Here is a 22,251-nt window from a genome sequence, read left to right as displayed (position 1 = left end):
CAAACATATCTAATATGCGAAATAGCTTTTTGTTCTTTCATTAATTTCCAAAATTAGCTTATCGCAAATGACATTAAAAGTGTTCAGAGAGAAATTTTCTTTCCCATGTAATATAATCTCATTGTTAGATTGTGAAACTTCGTCACTTATTTTTTTTTCGTTTTTTAACTCTTTCCTTTCATCTTTAAATTTTGTCTCATCTGTTAATAATTTCGCTTCTTCATTTATAGCAGCAAAACTATTTCTTATATCTAAAATAAAACCAACTAAAGAGTGCTAACAAATTATTAGCTAAAAACAAATCCATATCAGGATCTTGTAGAGATTTACTAGTAGCATGTATTCGTTGTAAAATTTTGTCCCACATAACTGTTAAAATTGCTGTTTCTGGTTTGTCAAAATGTTCAGCCAATGATGAGCTCTCTAATTTAGAAATAGGTTTTTCATGAGGAGAAATGGGTAGTTCAAGTAACGCGTCTTTAATTTGTTTATATCCACTTTTCAAAACCAATATAGGGTCAGCTCTTGCAGATCACCTCGTTTCACTTAGTCTTTTAACTGTTAAAGATTTTTTTTTCTAAATGTTTAAGGAGTATACCCCATCTTCTTGTTGAAGATGAAAAGTAATTATATACATTTTGTATAAAAAAAATATTGCACTGCTTCTGGACAAGATTCCACGGTATAGTTGCCAATTAAATTTAAGGAATGACTAGAGCAAGGTATATAATGTGCAGAAGGATTATGTTTTTTCAGCCTAGCTTGTAAACCTGTATAGATATCTTTCATATTGGCAGCGTTATCATAGCTTTGCCTTCTGCACATTTTTATATCCAAAGATAATTCTTCTAATTTTTTTAATACTACCTCTTCTAAATATAAGGAATTATGTTGTGTAATTCTGATGAACCCGATAAATGTTTCTCTAATGTCAGAATTTGCAGAGAGAATTTGATTCAATGCCAGATATTGCCCATACCTAAATATCATAGCTAGTTGGTCATTATGGGCAATGTCTGGCATTGAATCCAGTATTATTGCAAAATAAGCAGCTTCCTTAATTTGTGATATTAATATTTCTCGTTTTTTTAGCTATTAACGCTATGAATTCATCATAAGTATGGTAAGAAAGATAATTTGATCTGCCAGAACCACAGTTGGCGTACATTTTCATGTGATGTTTTAAAAAATCATCAAATTCACTTAAATAATGTAAACACGATAAATAATTTCCACAAGAATCAGAAAAAATATCATTTGTATTTCCTCTAAATGCTAGCCCTAGTTTACTCAGTAACTTAATGTAGTTACTATTCTTTTTAAAACCTCTCTCCAATAATTTTCTTTACATTGTATTTGTTTGATCAATTCAGAATCAATTCGACTATTTACAGAACTTGATTTTCTTTTGCGATATGTGCACATCGTTAATATATGCTCAGTAGAATGCTCTTGATTACATAATGTTCGTGTTATATTCTCTTCATTAAGCTATTATTTGACTTAGAAAACAATTTACAAACAAAGCAGTAAATTGCTTTGCTGGTTTCTGAAAAAATTAGCCACTCTTGTTTCTCCTTTGTTCCATTCGCCTTTTTACAGTAAAAATGTGATATATTTACATTTCTGACATATATTCTATTGCGTTCTGTGTATTCTTTTTTACAATTTTCTATTTTACCAACATTCTGGGGCATATTTATTAAAATATGTTCGATAAACTGTTCATTAATAGTAAGTGGCCATGCTGCTATATCGGTAGGATAAGAGATAGCTTGCATGCTGGTAAGTACAGACTCTGATTGAAAATTTTCTTCAGAATTCTCTTGATTTGTTTCATTTCTTTCTTTCTTTCTCTCCTTCTATGTTTTCCACATTATTTTGATGTTCTTCATTTTCACTTTCATCTCCTCCTGATAATGATACCAATGTTTTGTTTAGTTTTCATTCCGAGAACTGTGAAGTACAACTTCAGTTCTACGAAATTCTTCATTTTCAGAAAGCAAGAGAGACAAAATTGCCCCCTTTTAACTATTTAGCTGTTTTTCATTTTCTCTAAGTCGTTTTCTTTTACTAGCTCCAGATTCAAATTTTCTTGGCATCATTATGTGTATTAATCTATCAAAAGTGAAATAAATATTTATTAAATCCAAAATAAACATATAAATAAAATAAACAATTATGTTAAAAGCTTAAAAAATACAATAGAAACAGTAGTATTTTGGTTCTGTTAATATAAACGAGTAACAGTAAAATAAGAATAATAATTAATTGAATAATATATTCTTACCGACTGCGACAACTACTTTAACCATATAATTAGGTATATACACTTGTATTCAGTATGCTGCTTTATGAGTACTAGCTAAATAACGGTAAATGAACTATCAGTTTAATTACAGTTTTTTGGAATTTCCTTTACTGTTCTATGATATTTGACCCTTTTTGGTGCAAAATTTATTTATTGTATCTCTTCCCAAAAATATAAACGAATTTCACATGTATACAATAAATATTAATATTAAAAAAATCTTGGTAATAGTAAACTAGCAACCTTGTAAGTCATTTTATGTAAATAAATGACTAACTTATATCAATGGATTATAAATAATTATGCAAATTCTATGATACTTTATATTTAATATTAAATTTTCTAAATAATTTAAAATCTTTTAATGTAATTCTAAATATATATATTATCTACATTTTTAAATATTCCATGTAATTGAATCATAATTAATTTAAAGAAAGATATAATTAAAATCTTTCTGTGAAAGATTTCAATTGCAGTGTTGATTATTGATTTTGAGGACGTTGATTTTGTTTGACAAGCTTTGTTGACAAGCATCATAGTTGCTACAAAAATTCTGAATATCGAAAAAATATTAAAAGGTATGGTAATAATTTAATATAAGGATAAAAGTTTTTTTTTTAAAAAAAGAATTTAAATGCAATCATAAGCTTGCTAATCAAGGTAAAAATTGGAACTTCATGAACTGTAAAGTTCAGATATTCTCACTAAAAATAAAAATTTCGAATTTACAGTAATAAAAATTATAGCAAAATTCATCATATTTATGGAATTACAACATTTATTTATTACAAGATTTATTCAACTCAAATTTTGATTTTTTTTAAGTTGCAGTAATAAGCATAATAATTCCAGCTTTAGTTAAAATGTAGAAGCAATAAATAGTAACGATAACTTGATATGCTCACTAACATCCACTTTTTTACTTGACATTTTACCCTAAAATGACTACAATCTTGATGCACAAAAAAATGTGCATCAAGATTCTGAAAAATCAATTTAATTTATAAATAATAATAAACTTGAAATTCAAATACTCTATTTATGTGATATAGAAACTGCTCTTACCCAACTAATTAATACAAATAGCACCAACCAGTACAAAAAAACCTCCGTTGTCTCTGGAATGTGTTTCAAAGTGATCTCAAAAACTTTCTTTAACTCAAAAACTTATTTACTCTGTTTACAATTTCCACTTATTAAACTTCTAGTATACTTGTAAAAAGGCTAGCTAACTCTCTATTAAGTTACTTTTACAAACTGTATATCAACTTCAAATATGACATAGATTCTCTTAATGACATTTCTTGTTACTGTTAATCTAAATCTTAATTGTCCAACTAAAACACATTATAAGAGGAATTGTACAAAGTTATATAACTTACAAAAGCTCTGTATCACACATTCAGTCAAAGGTCTTGCACAAAACGTTCTAAGGCAATTCTCTCATCTCAGATATTGAGCTTCCTTCAGGAAATCTTCAGAAATATCTCATCGGGAAAATAGTGGACTGTGAACTGCGCCCTGCGGCACTCATATACAGCTCTGGCAAAAAGTTATTCTCCCACGGTGAAAAGAAAACTTCTAAGTGAAGGTGCTTCGGGTAATTTGTCTTGCCTTTTCTCCTTTGCTTGGGCTTGCCAAAAATGCCTGGACTGCCTCCTTTTTCTGCCACCTCCACTAACTCGAATTGCCGCCAACTGTCAACCGGGATTCCTCTCTGGCCTGGAAGCTTTTCTCCAGCGATTGGAACATATCCTTTCGGCAACTCGAAGCCTTCTCTTAAGACTGGAACCAGGAAGCTCTTCTCTGGCAACGTCTGGAAACGGGAAGCCTTCTCTCTCTCTCTCTAGCAACTTCTGGATCCGGGAAGCCCTATATGCTTGGCTCTGTCCCCTTTTATTATGCCTTCTCTGAGACCTCGCACGAAGTTTGTAACCCCCGAAGAATTCTGCATGATTCTTTCATCTTAAGTTTCAAGTTCGGCCCACTCTTTTGTGCCTTCTTTTGATTGCAAGTTGCCAACCATTGGAAATTTGTTTGAACCTTTCTGACTGACTTCGGAGGTGTTTACATGCAGAGCTTGTAAGCCTTTCTCATACACACAAGATTTAATAAACATCATCATCATCAAATTCCTGCCATGTACCCTCAAGGGGTGTACAGGATATGATAGTACTATATGAAAAAATTACATCATTACTAACTTCCTATCTACAATTTATGATTTAATAAACAACCTTTCTAATGCTGCCATGTAGATCTATACATAAAGCACAGGCGAAAAACATTGCCTTTGTTTTTAACACTCTAACATATTCTTATTAAAGAAGTATATACAGTTAATTTCCAAAGGGCTATTTACAAAAATATCTAATACAAAATATATACAGAGACAAACAAGGTTATTTTTTACAGCATTCTTATGGGACTTGACCTAAGTAAAAAATCGATGTAATGTGCTTTGGAATATTTAAGCTACAATCGAGTTTTTACAATATTGATAAGAACAATAGTCTAACAGGCCAGGTAGTCCAGCGAAAACCATCTGTGACAAAATGAAACAAGTTTATTTATTTAAAAACACAAAAATACAAATTTATTATGTATATCTTTATAGAGTTCATAATTAAAAGGACTTTAATAATAATAATAATCATAATAACAATAATAGATTTCTACAGATGTGTCTCATCTTGTTTTGGTATTATCAAAATTATCAAGTTATTCTGAAGCATTATGAATTTTGCTATTTTATTATTATGCCACTAATATTTCTTCAAATGCAGCACTTCTTACAACAAAACTGGCTAAGATATGTTGAATATATCTGTTTGCAAATATATTCAAAATCCCTTTGACCTAATAAAAAGGCAGAATGCTGATGAAACTTCATCAGCATTCCATCTGTTAAAATGCAATAATCCCCCCCCCCCCCACCATTAACGGATTATTGTAGTTATGGGCACTGTATTTCTTGGATTGACACGTTTTTGCTGCACAATCTACTTATTGTGTCTCTTCCCAAATAAAAAAGAATTTCACATGTGCGAAAATAAATAATCGAAATGTTTGTTTGCATTTCGATATTATGTCAAAATTTATATTTTTTAAGTAACATTAATTGAAATAAATAACATTTTGCTTCCTTTCCTTGCAAAATAAGATTATATGGGTCACACATTTCCATTTTAGGAACAATTTTTTTATTTTTTTTTATGAACAACAAATGGTGTTAAACTGCATTACTGCAGGGTTTCCGAGTCTTTTTAATTTATATCCAATGGTATTTTATCAGAGATTCTACACCTTTGTCTTTTGCTTAAAACTGCAATAGTACAATTACTTTGGAAAAATAACGCATTCAAACAAAAAGAAAGTGCCCACATGTTATCTAGCAGTATTTGTGTGTGTGTGTGTGTGTGGTAATAATTTTGGGAGGGGGGGGGGGGAGTTAGCCATTAAAGGCGAATTAATTCTGTTATGAAAATTTTGGAAATAAAATTTCATTTTGACACATACACCTACATATGTTTCAAAAGATAAACTGTAGGGAAAATATCGCTACTTCAAACTGCTGCATAATATCGAAATTAGCCGAAAATATGTATATAACAGTAGACTTCATAACTGCCGTTTATTTTGATTTGTAGTGAGTGATTGGGGGGGGGGGGAACCAAGAAAGTTGAAATGCAAAAACCTACAGATTATGTTATAAAAATTATGCATTACATGATATGATTCAAGATTTATGTATGATAACTAACCTTCGAACTAAGATTATGAATAAAATAGGAAACTTAATTTGGAACAGATGGAGGCTGTATTCATTTTTAGATTCGGATTTTAATGAATTTATAAAATAATTGTTTGACAAAAATAATTATCTTCAATCAAGTTCTTGGAGAATTTTAAAATGTATTGGTGATTAAAAATAATTAGCAAAAAAAATTGATAGTGAAATTGATCTTCCAAAGTGATACAATACGAAGTGAAGAAAGTATGAAAGGATTCCTTATTTTATGCTGGCATTAAAAACTATAATTATATGATAAAAACAAGCAGCAAAATGAATATAACTCATGGGTATTTAGTCTGATATAACTTAGATTCCGGTTACCGAGCAAACGGCAAGCAACTGCGTTTCTTGCTGTACGCCACAGAACGTAGATACTACGTACGCCAGGTAATGTAGTTAAGTGTTCTTTTCAGTGTGAAGGATTATCACACCTTCTAATGGACATGATGGTCAAACTACACTTCTTATCCATGTTCTTTCAGCAGGTGGACAGAATATTATCCAGGTTTGCTGAATGTGTATAAACATCCAGCAAAGAAATGGTACACTTACATACATGAATTTTATGGAATACAGAGTTCCTGTTAGTTTTATATTCTAAGGAAAGAACAATGTATTTCAAATGGAAACGGGAAGCCTCACAAATTTTTCAGCAGCCTGTAGTTTTTATATTATGAATTTAATATTTAAAAATAAGTATTTTATTTTGCAATTATAACTACACTGTTTTTTTATTGTTCTTTGTGAGGAGAGTGGTTTTAAAATGAGGGCCCCCAAGAGAGTGAGGCCCCGATCTTGTGCCTAATGGTAAATGCAGCCTTGACCATACTAGTTACTCTGCTGGCCTGTGTCTTATATTCTTCATGCATCTGATTTTCACCTGTCTCCTTATGTCTCTTCCTTAGTCTCTTTTTCGCATGCAATTCCTGTTTAATATTGTTTGTCATCCACTTTACACCAAATTGTATCCTCTTCTTCACTTGTGGAATACAGCTTACTATTCCTGCTAACAAATATTCCTTCACAATTTCCCAAGCACTAATGATATCCCGGCCTTCCAATTCCTCCCTCCATGAAACTATGATTCGAATTGAAAGCGGAAACGACATCTTCCAAACCATGTCACCAACGATATTAGACTGGAAGGGGCTTGTGTTCTGACCAAAGCTAAACCACCAAAAGCCAACATGCCCAGTAAGGAAATTAAATCTCTGCTAGAATTAAAGAAAAACAAGAAAATAATAATCACCAAAGCTGATAAAGGTAAAGCCACAGTATTGCTTAACCAAAAGGATTACACAGGTAAGCTGAAAGCTCTATTGTTAGATTGGGCTACTTACCTCCCTATCAAGTACAATCCCACTAACTCATAAATTAGAAAACTCCACAGGCTCCTTAAGAAGGTCACTTCTTGGCCTGTGGAAATCACTAACAAATTAAAACCATTTAACTCCATACTTCCCCGTATTTATAGACTCCCAAAAATACATAAGGAAAATGTGCCATTACGTCCCATAGTGGATGGCATTGATTCCCCCACATACAAACTAGCTAAACATTTGGCCAAAGCTCTCTCACACTATGCTGGCAACACACCTTCACACATAAAAAACTCAGCCCACTTCAAAGCCAGCATAGAAAACCTTACACTCAAACACACTGACATAATGGTCAGTTTTGATGTCTCCTCCTTATTTACAAATGTCCCACTCAAAGAATCCTTAGAGATAATTCAAACTAAATTTCCTCCCGATATTACAACCTTTTTCAGTTCAGAATGAACTCAGGCTATTTTGTTTGGCAAGGAAAATTCTACAAACAAATAGAGGGAACAGCCATGGGTTCTCCACTCTCCCCACCCTTGGCCAACTTTTATATGGAGACTTTTGAAGAGAAAGCCTTAAACTCTGCCCCACAAAAACCAACCATTTGGCTTTGCTATGATGATGATGTGTTCGCTATTTGGTCACATGGCTCTGATGCACTCCTCTCCTTCCTAACACACTTAAACAACCAACACCCCAGAATCAAATTCACCCTGGAATAAGAAAAAAACAACTGCTTTCCTTTCTTAGACACACTAGTCAAACGCCAGCCTGATGGAACCTTGGTTTTCTCAGTCTATAGAAAACCCACCCATACAGGCAGATACATTCACCAACAATCCCACCACCCCTCCTCGCAACAATATGGAGTCATTAAGACATTACACAACAGGGAAAAACTTATCTGTTCAAATGACAATGCCCTAACCACAGAACTAAATCACATTCTCAACATTTTCTTAGCCAATGGCTAGCTTCCCACCAAAAAAATCCAAAAAATATTGAAACCAGTAACCCCCCCCCCCCTCACAACAAGGATTACTCTAAATTCATCACCATACCCTATATCCGAGGTTATATCATTTAGGATTCTCTTTAGCCTGCATGGCCAATGTTCATTCATAATCCTTTTTTTGCTTTTCTTACCACACTCGTCACCCTTCTGGCTTGTGCTTTATACCGTTCATGTGCCTGGCGGTCACCTTTCTCCTTAAATTCCCTACATAGTTGTTTCGTTTTTTGCAGCTCAAGCTTAATGGTGTTATTCATCCATTTAACCCCTACTTGATTTATTATTCGGACTCTAGGTATACAGTCAGCCATTGCTTCATGCAAGCACTTCTTAACTACCTCCGATGCACTATCAACTTCTAGTCCTTGCAGTTGTACATGCCATGGCACTGAACCAATCGAACTCCTAAGCTTGTCATACTTTCCAGCCCGATAATTCCACATGTACCCTGTCTTAATTGAAAATTCTACACCTTTAGCCACCTCCCAAGTCAAGACCCTATGATCACTCTCACCGATTGGTGGCAACGTGGTCATATTTGTTACAGCCAAATCCTCAGATGTAATTACTAGGTCAAGCACTCTCTGACCCCTAGTATTTTCCATTACATGCTGTCGCAGATAGTTATCCCTTAATAACCGCATAAAATCCAATTCCTTCCTCCCGTGTGTCATCTCTTCACTCCAATCAATGCGACCATAGTTGAAATCTCCCATAATAATCATCCTCCTTCCACTCATTTCTTCTATTTGCTTGTGCATACTGTCACCACCATCTTTTCCATCACCTGGTCTATAGCAGCACCCAATTGTATATTTAGTTCTGCTAGCCACAATCTCACACCAAATGGCCTCAAATGTGCTCTTTTCTCTATCCTGCAATTCAACTTCTATTCTCCTTGGCTGTGGCTCATCAGCTATCATCAACAATACTCCACCCCCCATTTTATTCTCTCTGTCATTCCTGAACACACTATACCCATCACATTCAATCCCACTAGCTATATCATCTACAGTTAGCCATGTTCCACTAATACCAATAACCTGTGGTCTGGAAGTGCCAACCATGGCCAAAAACTCTTCCTTCTTGTTCCTAATACTCCTAGTATTAGTGTACATGAATTTAAGACCCCCATTAGCCCCAATCCTACCTTGATGCCTTATATTAACTATCCCACTCTGATTTGTTGTCCTTATTTGCTCTGGCATATTATATTCATTCTTACATTCAACTGCCTCCCTGAGGTCTATATAACTACTCTCCCCCCCCCCTTAACAAGTCTAGTATCCCTGAATTTGCACATCCACTACATTCAGCAACACTTTCTCGAGTCTTCTTACACCGTAACCATTCAAATGCAAGCCATCCATCCATCTTAAATAGATCCTTTTGGCCATCAAACTCACTCCACACATCCACAAATTCCACACCACTTGTCATTCATAACCAACGCATAAAGTCATTCGCAATTATGGCCCTCCTTTTAAACATTTCACTGTCATACCGTGGCAAAAGACTAATCATTCTAACTCTCTCACTCTTTTCTTTTGCTACCTCAAACAATTCATTCAGGTCTTCTATCAATTCCATTTTATCTCCTTTCAAATCATTCTTACCTGCCACAACAATCATTTCTTTCACCCTTTCCTTTTGCTCTCTAACAGACTCAGTTACATCCTTTATGGTTGCACCAGGTTGGTACGATTTTGTCAAATCCTCTACTAACACACCTCGTACTAACGAGTCTCCATACAGCACTCTATCCTTCATTTTGTTCATGTTCACATTCATACGTCTATTTTTCCTGTCATACCTTTTATTATTGGTTGGTTCATTCAGTCGACTTTGTTCATGCACTCTAGCTGCTGTTTTGTCCTTTCTATTGCACCATTCAACAACGCGATCTCACTCAATGCATCTATCTCATCTTTTTTATTCTCTGAGAAACCATTAATACTATCATTCACACTTTCTACATTCACACTCTCACAATTCTCATGTACAACCTTGCCGTTTCTTGTCATATCCTTATTTTCTTCATTCTGAAGTTTAACAAAAATATCACACTCACGATCCGAAATACACTTCAATTCCTCATTTTCCCTACATTTTCTACACACATTCAATCCTTTATTATCATCTAACCACACTCCGACCGCACTCTGCAAAGCGTACATTTCACAGCTAGTACACTGACTCATTTCTTTTATACTACCGTTCTTTGATAAAGATGGCGAACCATCATTACTGGCCGCCATTTTCCTTCGTACAGGTGCCATACTTACAGGGTGTTCGGGATAAATTTGACATATTTATAATTAATTATATTTTTCCGTAAGTTACATGTATTAACACACACTTCTCTTCATTTAAAAGGTTGGACCCTTCTTCATTCATATACAAGATGTCAGAAAGGATGGATAGCTGGAACCCACCTGAATCATGGAAGAGAATAACTTGTATCATGATGATTCGTGCCGGCCATCAAAATAAGGATATTTCGACTGCTGCCCAATGCTCCCTGAATACAGTAAAAACAATCAGGCATGAACTAGAGACTTGCAATGGTGACTACGAGGATGTAGCAAGAAGAAAGATCCCTAGCAGACGATCTGATTGCGTTCGTACAGCAGAATTCCTCGCAAATCTGCAGGAACAGGTGTTGAAGATCCCTGGCATTGGAATTCGGGCTTTGTCACGTGAAATGAATGTTGCAGCCTCTACTATGAAGCTTGCACTCAATGAAGACCTCCGCTACTACTCATACAAGCGCCGCAAAGGTCAGCTGCTTACAGAAAAGGCCCGTGAAAAACGTTTGATAAACGCGAAGAAACTTCTAAGCAAAGTGAAACATCCTGCGGAACCACAAACAATCTGGTTCTTTTCCGATGAGAAAAACTTTTGCCAGGATCAAAAACACAACACGCAGAATAACAGATGGCTTGCATACAGTACAAAGGACATTCCTCGTGTAATGCAGACTAAATTTCCCCAAACTGTGATGGTTTTCGGATGTGTATCCTCTGAAGGCAATGTGATGCCTCCGCATTTTTTCCAAGAGGGCCTCAGGTTGACTTCAGATGGCTACGTGGAGTTGCTAAACACTGTAGTCAAGCCCTGGATAACAAGGGTAGCCAATGGTAGGCCGTATGTATAGCAGCAGGATTCGGCCCCTTGCCACACCTCTGGGAAAATTCAAAAATGGTTGTCTGAAAATTTCTACGACTTCACCAGTCCAAATGTTTGGCCTCCAAACTCCCCAGACCTTAACCCCATGGATTATTTTGTATGGGGCGCAGTTGAAAAAGACACCAATCGCACTTCCAGTAATACAAAAGCCCAGTTAATGGATAAAATTAAAACAGTTTTTGCGGCCCTTCCCAGGGAGACTGTAGCATCAGCTTGTTCGAGGTTCCGAAGCAGGATTGAAGCTGTGATCGATGCTAATGGTGGTTATTTTGAGTAAATCTTGTTGATGGTATTGTAATTAACTCTGCCTGTAATGTTTTTTGTCAATTCATTAAATTTAATAGATACAAAGAAGATTTTCTTTTTCCTTACGAAACTGTCAAATTTATCCCGAACACCCTGTATTTGCAACGTGTTTTATCAAATTATAAGTTATAACACACCAAAAACACACAAACAGATGCATTAAAATACGCAAGGCAAACAAAACTACGCAATATTAAGTAATTTTATAAACGATAACTGAAAATAATACTTATCTTATCAGGAGCTTGCACGAACACTACACACTACAATATAACCTCGACCATTATCTTGGCTTTCTTCCACCGTATTCTATGACAGGTATCCAGCATGTGATCTTGCTGTCCAGAGTGGCTGTATTGGTGAAACTTGATGTAGTCCTTGTGTTCTGAGATTCTGATATTTGCTGTCCTGCCTATTTGGCCAAAATAGGACAGCTTACAGCTGCAAGGGACCTGGTATACACCAGGTAGGCCTGGGGGTGGGGGGAGGGTTGGTCTTTAGTAGAGCAGATAAGGAATGCCAATTTTTTATATGGTCTGTAACAAGAAGTTAAGTCATTTTTTTTAGGATTTTTGAGACCAATATGTAGAAAGTAAAAGGAAAAATGTACATGGCAGAATGATTTTAAAGAATGCCGATGGTAGGGAGGTAACTGAATCAGTTGAGATAGTTGAGTTACTGAGTGAGCACTTTGCAAGAATATATCATCCAGGTGGTGACATTGCAGAAACGAATAAACCAGTAGATTATACGGGAATTGTGGTGAATGAAGTGGAGGTGAGTAGTCTATTGCATAACCTCAATATCAATACATCTGTGAGATTGGATGGTATACCAGCTCGTGTTGTACAAGAAGCAGCCAAAGAATTGTCAGTACCCTTGACCATTTTGTTTAATTTGAGTCTCGGGTCTGGGTTAGTCCCGAGGGGGTGGAAAGAGGGGAAAATAGTCCCACTGCATAAAGGTGGTTCCAAGACTGCTGTTGTAAATTACTGACCGATTAGCATATCAGGAATCAATGTCAAGGTCTTAGAGAAATTAGTCAAGAAAAGAATACAGGATTGGATAGATGAAAATGGGATATTGTATGGGGGACAACATGGTTTTGTAAAGGGTAGATCATGCCTCAGTAACTTGCTCACGTTTTATAACACAGTGACGGCTGAGCTGGATAGGGGTAATGGGTTTACAGTGATACTACTGGACATTGCCAAGGCTTTTGATAGGATACCACATAGAACCCTAATCAGTAAACTGGAGCAGATGGGGATAGATATAGGGTTGGTGAGATGGATAGGAGGGTGGTTGAAGGAGAGATACCAGAGAGTGGTTTATTCAGAAGTTGAGTCTAAAAGACGTCTTGTGACTAGTGGAGTGCCGCAGGGCTCTGTTCTTGGACCACTGCTTTTCAATTTGTTCATCAATGATATTGGAAAGGATTTGAGAGGAAGTGTTCGCTTGTTTGCTGATGATGCAAAGTTGGGTAGAGCAATTGTGAGTGCACAGGATGTCAAAATTTTACAGGATGATTTGAATAGTTTGGAGGACTGGGCTAGGAAAAATGGATGTCAATTTAATGTGGCAAAGTGTAAGGCTATGCACTTTGGGGTGAAAAGAATAGCAGCAGTATATCGCATTGGTGGAATCGTACTCCAGGAGATTGATGAGGCCAGGGATTTGGGAGTGTTGGTGGATAGGGAGTTGAAGTTTAGGGGGCACATTGCAAAAGTGACTAAAACAGCTCACCAAATCACTTGGCTTATGAAAAATACTTTAACATGCAGAGACAAACAAGTTGTTGTTCCTCTGTATCGAGCCTTGATAAGACCCCATCTGGACTTCTGTGCCCATTTATGGGCACCAGGGTTTCTTCGTGATGGGGAGGAAGTGGAGAGGGTCCAGAGACGAGTGACCAAGATGATAGCAGGTGGAATGAACCTTATGAGAATAGGTTGAAGATTTGTGGGTTGCAGAAATTGGACGATAGGCGAAGGAGGGATGATATGATTGAGACATTCAAATTACTGAAGGGTTTTTATAAGATTGATCCAGAAGATATTTTTGAAAATATGACTGGTGGTGGGAGGACTAGGGGCCATGCATGGAAGCTGGGCAAGAGCGTGGTTGACAAGGGTGTTAGAGCTAGGTTTTTTACTTGGAGAGTGGTGAATGAGTGGAATAAGCTTCCAGAGTCTGTTGTGGGTGCTACGACCGTGAATGAGTTCAAGGCAAGGTATGATAGATACTGTGTGAATGTTGAATAGTTGTTCTTGACATGATGTTAGGGCCTCCCTCAATGAGTCTGTCGACTACTTGGAGTTTCCCAGAACAATAATAATAATAATACACCATAGTAAATACAAATATGAAAGGCTTTTCATAGAATCGGCTTCAGCCCTAAGAAACAATCCAAACCTCAACAAATTTGGCTGCATGAGACTGCCTCAAATTTGGTAAACCTACATCAGAAGACCTTCAGCCCAATCGCCCAAGAATACCAACATTGCCCGCTAGGGGCACCATTAGGACTTTAGGAGAAATAATAGCTTCCTGATTCTTCCTCACTTACTGTTTGTTGTGCCTGCGTGCATGTGTCTTGTTCTTAAGTTTCTTGAAAATGGCAAAGTGATGTTGCCGAAATATCGAAGTATATTAAAATTTATTTTAATGTATATCCTAGTTGACGTTGTAATTTCTTTAAATCATTTAGTAAAAAATTTGGATTTTAATTAATTTATAAAATAATTGTTTGACAAAAATAATTATCTTGAATTAAGTTCTTTGGAACAAATAAAATGTGTTGTCAACTAAGAGATTATTCACAAATAGCACACAAAATTGATATCGACATTGATTTTCCAAAGTGATACAATACTTTTTAAGTAAAGGAAGTATAAAAGGATCTCTTATTTTGTACTGACAATAAAAACTATTATAATGTAATAAAACATAATAATCTGTAGTAAAAACATAATAATAATTGGTATTTAGTCTATATAATATAACTAAGATTGCAGTTATGCAGGAAGGAACTGCATTTGTTGCTATAGATAACTGAGACCCAGCTATGAACAAGAGTCACATGAACACTTAGCATGAAGGATTATAGCATCTTGAATATGAGAGCCAACATGCACTTCTTACCCATGTTCTTTCAACAGGGTGAATGTATCATATCCAGGGTTTTGCAGGACAATACATATATATGCTCTGGCGGAAGGGAGGTTAAACAAGAATATAATTTCTTGTCAAGTTCAATTTAATTTGTAACCATGAAAAAAACTTTCCACATAAAATTACATGATGTTTAACATATGGTAATGATATTTACAGGATAATGATGTTTACAGATGAACAAGAGTGCCTTATTTAATCTTCTATTTGACATCTAAATAACTACTTCATCACTACTTTTTATTATTTAATAAATATTATTCTCATAAATAAATAATAATAATAATAAAAACACATACACATGAGTTGCAGTCATTTCAAGCTTCTTTTCAATATTTCCTTTATATACATTCCCATCAGAACCAATTAATTCTATTTCATCTCTAGAAGCAAAAAGAGAAACTGAGTTAGTGTACTTTAAAACAATTTTTACAGTACTGAACACAATAGTTATGCTTGCAAAAATTGACTAAACAGAATATTTTTCCCAAAGCAATTATTATATTACATGCTAGCTTGATACCTGTGCTTCACTACAGTATTTAACTACTATAAATTAATTTTAACTTCAATAAACTTTCCTTTGTTGAAAGTTCATTTTTCACTTGGTTAGACTATAATAAATTTAGTTTAATCCTTTATCCAAGTGTGTGCAAACAAAGTTTGCGCCTGAAAGTATCTTCAGGACTGGGGTAAAGTGGTACAACACCAGGAAACTCATTGCAAAGGTGGAGCAAGCTACCAACATCCCTATCTCAGTATCTCCCATGTTGGTAGCTTGCTCCAACTTTGCAAGGAGTTGCCTGGTGTTGTACCACTTTACCCCAGTCCTGAAGATACTTTCAGGCGCAAACTTTGTTTGCACACACTTGGATAAAGGATTAAACTAAATTTATTATAGTCTGACCAAGTGAAAAATAAACTTTCAACATCTTTCTCTAAATCCAGAGTAATTTAATAAAAAGGTGGCACACCGTTTGGCAGCTCCTATAGGAGGAGATGACCTTGCTAATGCTTCTGCCTGGTATCTCCACTTGGGCCTGGATCACACTGAAGAGACCTCAATAAAGGTCGAAACTAGTCTGGGTAGTGGCCCTTCCCTTAATGCATAACATTATACATATCCGCAAGGAGATGTGTTTTGTATTATGGGAGATACTGAGATAGGAGTGTTGGTAGCTTGCTCCAACTTTGCAAGGAGTTGCCCGGTGCTGTACCACTTTACCCCAGTCCTGAAGATACTTTCAGGCGCAAACTTTGTTTGCACACACTTGGATAAAGGATTAAACTAAATTTATTATAAACTTTCCTTTGATTGCAATGAACAATTTAAATTTAGCACAACTACCCCATGTCAGGCAACACCCTGTAATTATCAAAAGTTATGGTTCGATCGAATGACATAATCAACAACACATTCGTGTTCAGGTTGAATTCCCTTTAATTTGATACCTCACATTATATTTTTAGACATTTGTACATAGAATTCAAAATTTATAAATGTTTGTTATTTAAAAACAATCAAATTATAACACTTCTGGGTATATAAAATTTTTTGTTTTATAAATTGTTATTTTTGTTTTTTGCATAGATTTAGTGATATATTTTTTGTATAGATTTAGTGCTTCGCAAAGGTGTTCACAAAAGTAAATGAAACCTAATAAAGAAAAAGTATATACAGTTTGAATAAAGTGAAGCATGTTGATGCAGAAAAAACGATAAAGTGAAATTCGAAATATAACATTTGATGAAGAAATAAAAAGAGAAGATTGTAGTTAAAAAAAATAACACGAAAAATACCTACATTTTTTTCTCTACTTAAAGACCTATCTGCAGACCACATTGGTGGTTCTCCCCTCAGGTGCTAGAATCACCAGGCTGCTGGGTGAACTCATTCTGGAGCATGCGACGTAGAACTGCCCATGTGAGAAGAAGTCCTCCATCAAGTCAATCCCTGCTACCTTCAGCGACTGTCCCTGGAACTTGTTGATGATTATAGCAAAGCAGTCCTTGAAGGGGGAAAATAAGTCTCCAATAAGTGTGGCATGATCTCACACTAGGCAATGAAATTCATCTTCCACCTAAAAATAATTACAAGCATCCATGCCCATGGTGAGATTAGAACTCACAACCTATTGGATGGAGAGTGGATATACTAACCACTCGGCCAATCATGCAGACAATTTCTCCAAAATGTTATCTACAGAAGAAATACACACAGGCTTATAATTTGATACCTCCATTCTACTGCCATCCACATGCAATAATGCTATCTTATCCTCCTTCCATTCTCCAGAAATCTGACCCATAGCAAGACTCACTAAACAGCTAAAGATAATGGCACAGTTAGTTCCATAGTATATTCTTGTAAAACATGTGGTGAAATTGCATCTGGGTCCCTGCCTTATCAATATTTAGCATACTCAGCATTTGGAATACATTCTCTTCCTTCATTTCTAACCACTTCATTACTCATTATCCTTCTAGGAATAAGCCAGCTGTACCAGGATGAAACATTCTAATAAAGTGATTGTTAAATAGCTCAACTATGTCATCTGCTTTGGTCATCCAATTCCTATCTCCATCCAGAAAGGTAATTCGTCCACTATCATTTTTTCCTCCTACTCGTCACATAGTGAAAAAACTTCTTGGGATTCTCCTTGAATTACAGTACTCCTCTTATATTCTAATTTTTATCTTGTTTAGAATACTAGTCACTTTCTTAGTAATATTTTCTTAGCCTTTCATAATCATCTTTTTCGGTCTTCCTATTTGATTTATATTTTGTTACTTCTTTTGGTAGCCTTCCCCTTCTTCATTCATTGTATATGTTCTCTCAATTCATTTGGTGTTCTTTTATTTTATCATTTATTGCTTGTATTTGTAATTTCTTCCTGATATTTGATCCATTCTTGTACAACCTTTAACTACTCTAGATATTTCATTGCAGCTGCTTGCATTCTACTTTCAACTTTTTTCTCTCTATCCAACTTTCTAACCCCCAATAGTATTGTTGGTGCTGCCATGAATACTATATTGCAGAGTAAGATATCCTAGTCCTCCAAGTTTGGGGCTGAGCAAGAGGCTGGTAACATAAAAAAAAGGAAAACATTCTTGGATCTTGAAGAATTCCAAGTATCATGAACATAAAATGCTTTAAATCATCATAAACCCAAATTAATATAATTTTGGAATAAAGAACGTAAAATGTTTTAAAATCATCATTTCAGGATGTTATACATTAAACCCACATTAATATATTCAACAATGTTCTTAATAAGGTGATTAAGAAGATTATTTAACATATTAATTTGAATTTGTGTAAGAATGCTTGCAAGACAGCACTTGAATTATTGCATAATAATAAAGTTTTCTATAATATTCTATTTTGTTCTGAACAATAACAGGTTTTGCTTTGTTCAGGACAAAACAGAATATTACAGAATCAGAACATTACAGTGCGAGTAATGAAATTATTTCTTTTTAAAGAAGATAATGCTCTCAATTCAGAATATATGTTGAAAGGAATGTGCTAATATTTAGAAGAATTTGATTTATTGATTGTTGCTTGACACAAAAATTCAATCCTCTGATTAGTAAAAAAGCATATCTCTAGTGGACTATTGGTTGAAATTATGCTCAGAGCAACTAAGGCTATGAAACAAATGTACTGTCTATAAACTGTGATTTGTTCTTCTGGCCAGATTGTTGTTTTGTGGTAAAAAAAAAAAAAAAACTCAAGTTTCTGGAAGAAAAAAAACAGCTACCTCTCTATGAGATCGGCTAACTCACCTTCAGAAGAAACAATCCTTATAAAAGTTGTCACAAAAATTTAAATTTAGAAATAGCAAAGTGTTTCAAACTCTGATATATGCAATTCTTTAAGAGCAAAAAATTAACTGTCAACTAAGTATAATTAGTCAAAATTAACAAACAAAATATATTGCAACAGCCTTTTCCAGGCAGATGCAACATTTATGTACAGTAAATGATTTCAACAATTTCCCATTATCACTGATGGCAATTTTTTTTATTTATTTGATAATTTAAAAAAAAAAAAAATATATATATATATATATATACGAATGTGTCATTGAATTTAATGTATGTCTCAGGCTTTCAGAAAAACATGTGGTATGAAGTTAAGATGGATTTATATATATGTGAGAAATGTAAACTAACTGAAGAAATGATATGTGAAAACATAAGCCAGAATGTGCAAGTAAATGTGAATAATTCTGAAATGAGTGAATAACAAAGAAGTGCAGTAATGAGATTTTAGAGAGATTTATGGCACTCTGGAGCTCACCACAGATGGCACAGAGTGAGATTTAGTGGTTGGATAAGAGAATGGAAAGGATCAATTTGGTAGAGATGGATAGACAGAGAAAGGTTAAGGTGATTGGTAAGGTTAAGAAAATAATAATAGGAGATTCAATGATTTGTAGAATAAAAACCGGAGATGTCTTTAAAGAACGTTGGCCGGGAGGTATGTTAGAGCATGTGACTACAGCTGTAAAGAGAGGTGATAGTATAGATGATATGATTTTAATGGTTAGGACAAATGATTTCGGAAAGCATAAATCGTGGCAAGTGATTTGAAGGAGATGTTAGAGATTGTGTTAGAGTAGGAGTGTTAGGATTGTCATTGTGCTGTCCAGATATGATAGTTGAGAAATGAGAAGGAGGGCATTGATGATGAATGAAATGCTAGCTAGGATGTGTAGGAAAAGAGAGGTGGGATACGTGGATATATGGGAGGAGTTTTATGGGAGAAAAGAATTATATGCCGATAATGGACTGCATTTGAATATGTATGGGAATAAGCTTTTACAGAAGTTACTGTTTAATGAAGATATGGGCAGTTTTAGACCAGGGAAATGAGAGTTATTACAAGGGGAGGGTATGAGGATGGTTGTCAGAAATAATGACGACTTAGCTGTAAATAGTACTAAGATTAATAATGACTGTGAAATGGGGATTCATTATACTCAGAATTTTAATGGTATTCAGAGTGGGCTAATTCACACAGAGTGTGATTATGGGGGGAGGGGATACGGAGTATTCCAGTTTATGTATACTAATTCCTGAAGTATTCGGAATAAGTGTGATGAATTTTTGTCATTACTTAGTTCTACTTGGTTAACTAAGAATGATTTAGTTAGGGATTGAGTGTAAAGGATATAGTATCTTCAGAAAGAATAGAGGACAGATTGGGGGGGGGGGTTACTAATGATATGGAGTTTTTCTAGAGTTGTAATAATAATAATAAATGATAGACGAAGCATTCAAGTCAAAAATGGTAGAAATGCTTCAAGGTGACAGGCATGTAGAGGGTAGTTCATTTGAGGCTGTTTGGTGTGTGATAGAAATCAACAGGATGAAATATGTAATTGGTTGCTGCTATAATCCAATGAGTATAAGGGAGAATGTAGATGGCAGGGGCAGCTCGTGCATAGGCACTGCGAAACTGTAGCACCCCCAATTTTTCTGGATATATAAATATATTTATTAATTTATTTATATTTGCTTGTAATATTTAATTTTATCATCAACAATCCTATACAATTCTCTCATTTTGTATAAAAAATAATAAAAATCCATTTTGTAGAATTTAGGTGGGCGAAGGACGCTAGCAGCATGTCATAGCAAGATGCGAACTATTAGTGTAATGCGGCACTGTTTGTCACGCAGTTCCACTGTTGTTTATATGCAGTTTGCACCAGTAGTAGAGTGTTTGTAGTGCTTATCATGTTTACTCTGTCTCTTTAAATATTTGGACATTACAATTAAAGGAATGGATTTTATTTTTAAGTAATTTTGAATTATACCAAACTGTATAATTTTATCGATAATAAACAATATTTTTTCATGTTTAATTTTTTTTTATTTAAAATTTTTACCATAATTTTGATATTTTATCCAAACACGTCGTATACACTGTACTTACAGTGTGTATGTATATTTCGAAAATTGCAGCACCCCCACGATTTGAAGCCACGAGCCACCACTGGTAGATGGTATGCACTGGCAAATTAGTAAGATGAGTGTACTCTAATACCCTGTCATATTAGAGTATTAAGGGTGATTTTAACTATGGGAACATACTTTGGGAGAAGGAATGGTCTCTCAAGGAACAAAGGAATTGGAGTTTATACAATTGTTAAGAGATAACTACCTGAGACAGCATGAAATGCAAGGGACAAGAGATTTGAGGGTGTTAGATCTGGTCATAGAGAACATATCAGTAAGTAATTGAGTGAGATACATTTCTCCACTTGGTGAAAGTGATCATGTGGTCTTGACTTGGGAGATTGTATTATGTGTTGAATATTCTGTTAAGAAGGGTTATATGTGGAATTATAAGGCTGGTGATTATGAAAAGCTGAGGTCAGTTTTCAAAAGTGCTATGGCATGAGAATTTAAATGGGAAAGATGTTGATGGTGCATGGGAGATTATCAAGGACTATTTAATGAAAGCTGTATCTGACTGTGTTCCCAGAGTCAGGAGGAGGAATCAGGTAGGAGTAAGATGGATAAATAATATTATCAAGCAAGAGTTACAGATAAAGAAAAAGTTGTGGTGGAAGTATAAAGAAAAGGTGATGAGCATTCCCATGAGGAGTACAAGGTACAGGCAAGAAGGGTAACCTGCATGGTAAGGAAGGCCAAAGCTAATTATGAGAGGAAGCTAGCTGACGAGTTAAAAAAAAAAAAATCCTAAAGAGTTCTTTCGCTATGTGGCAAGTAAAAGGAGGAATAACTTTGGAAGGATGACTTTAAAAAATATTGATGGTAAGAAAATTACAGAAGCTAATCAAATAGTTGAGTTGTTTAGTTATCATTTTGCAAAAGTGCACCATCTTGGTTATGATATTGCAGTGCCGAATGTGTCATTGACTGATGAGAATCTAGTGATAGAAGAAGAATTTGAGGTGCTTCGTATATTACAGAACTTTAATGCTTTAAGAAGGGTAACCTGCATGGTAAGGAAGGCCAAAGCTAATTATGAGAGAAAGCTAGCTGACGAGTTAAAAAAAAAAAAAAATCCTAAAGAGTTCTTTCGCTATGTGGCAAGTAAAAGGAGGAATAACTTTGGAAGGATGACTTTAAAAAATATTGATGGTAAGAAAAT

At 35.0% G+C, this 22,251-nt stretch overlaps 1 protein-coding gene across 1 annotated transcript in view; it reads right to left on the bottom strand.

The window, feature by feature from the left end:
* The window catches only part of LOC150110175 (uncharacterized), a 525,668-nt gene that overhangs the window by 79,993 nt on the left and 423,424 nt on the right, over window positions 1–22,251 (bottom strand). Inside the window, exon 19 of the mRNA XM_090391921.1 lies at window positions 15,416–15,499. Within this exon, the coding sequence (XP_090248047.1) occupies window positions 15,416–15,499 (84 nt within the window). The remainder of the gene's footprint in view (window positions 1–15,415; window positions 15,500–22,251) is intronic.

Source organism: Typopeltis vanoorti, chromosome 1, assembly GCF_054136105.1.
Source record: "Typopeltis vanoorti isolate ZY-2024b chromosome 1, IOZ_Tvanoo_1.0, whole genome shotgun sequence".
Taxonomy (NCBI): domain Eukaryota; kingdom Metazoa; phylum Arthropoda; class Arachnida; order Uropygi; family Thelyphonidae; genus Typopeltis; species Typopeltis vanoorti.
The sequence above is the reverse complement of the archived record's forward strand: the minus strand, read 5'-3'. Positions and strand labels throughout refer to the sequence as shown.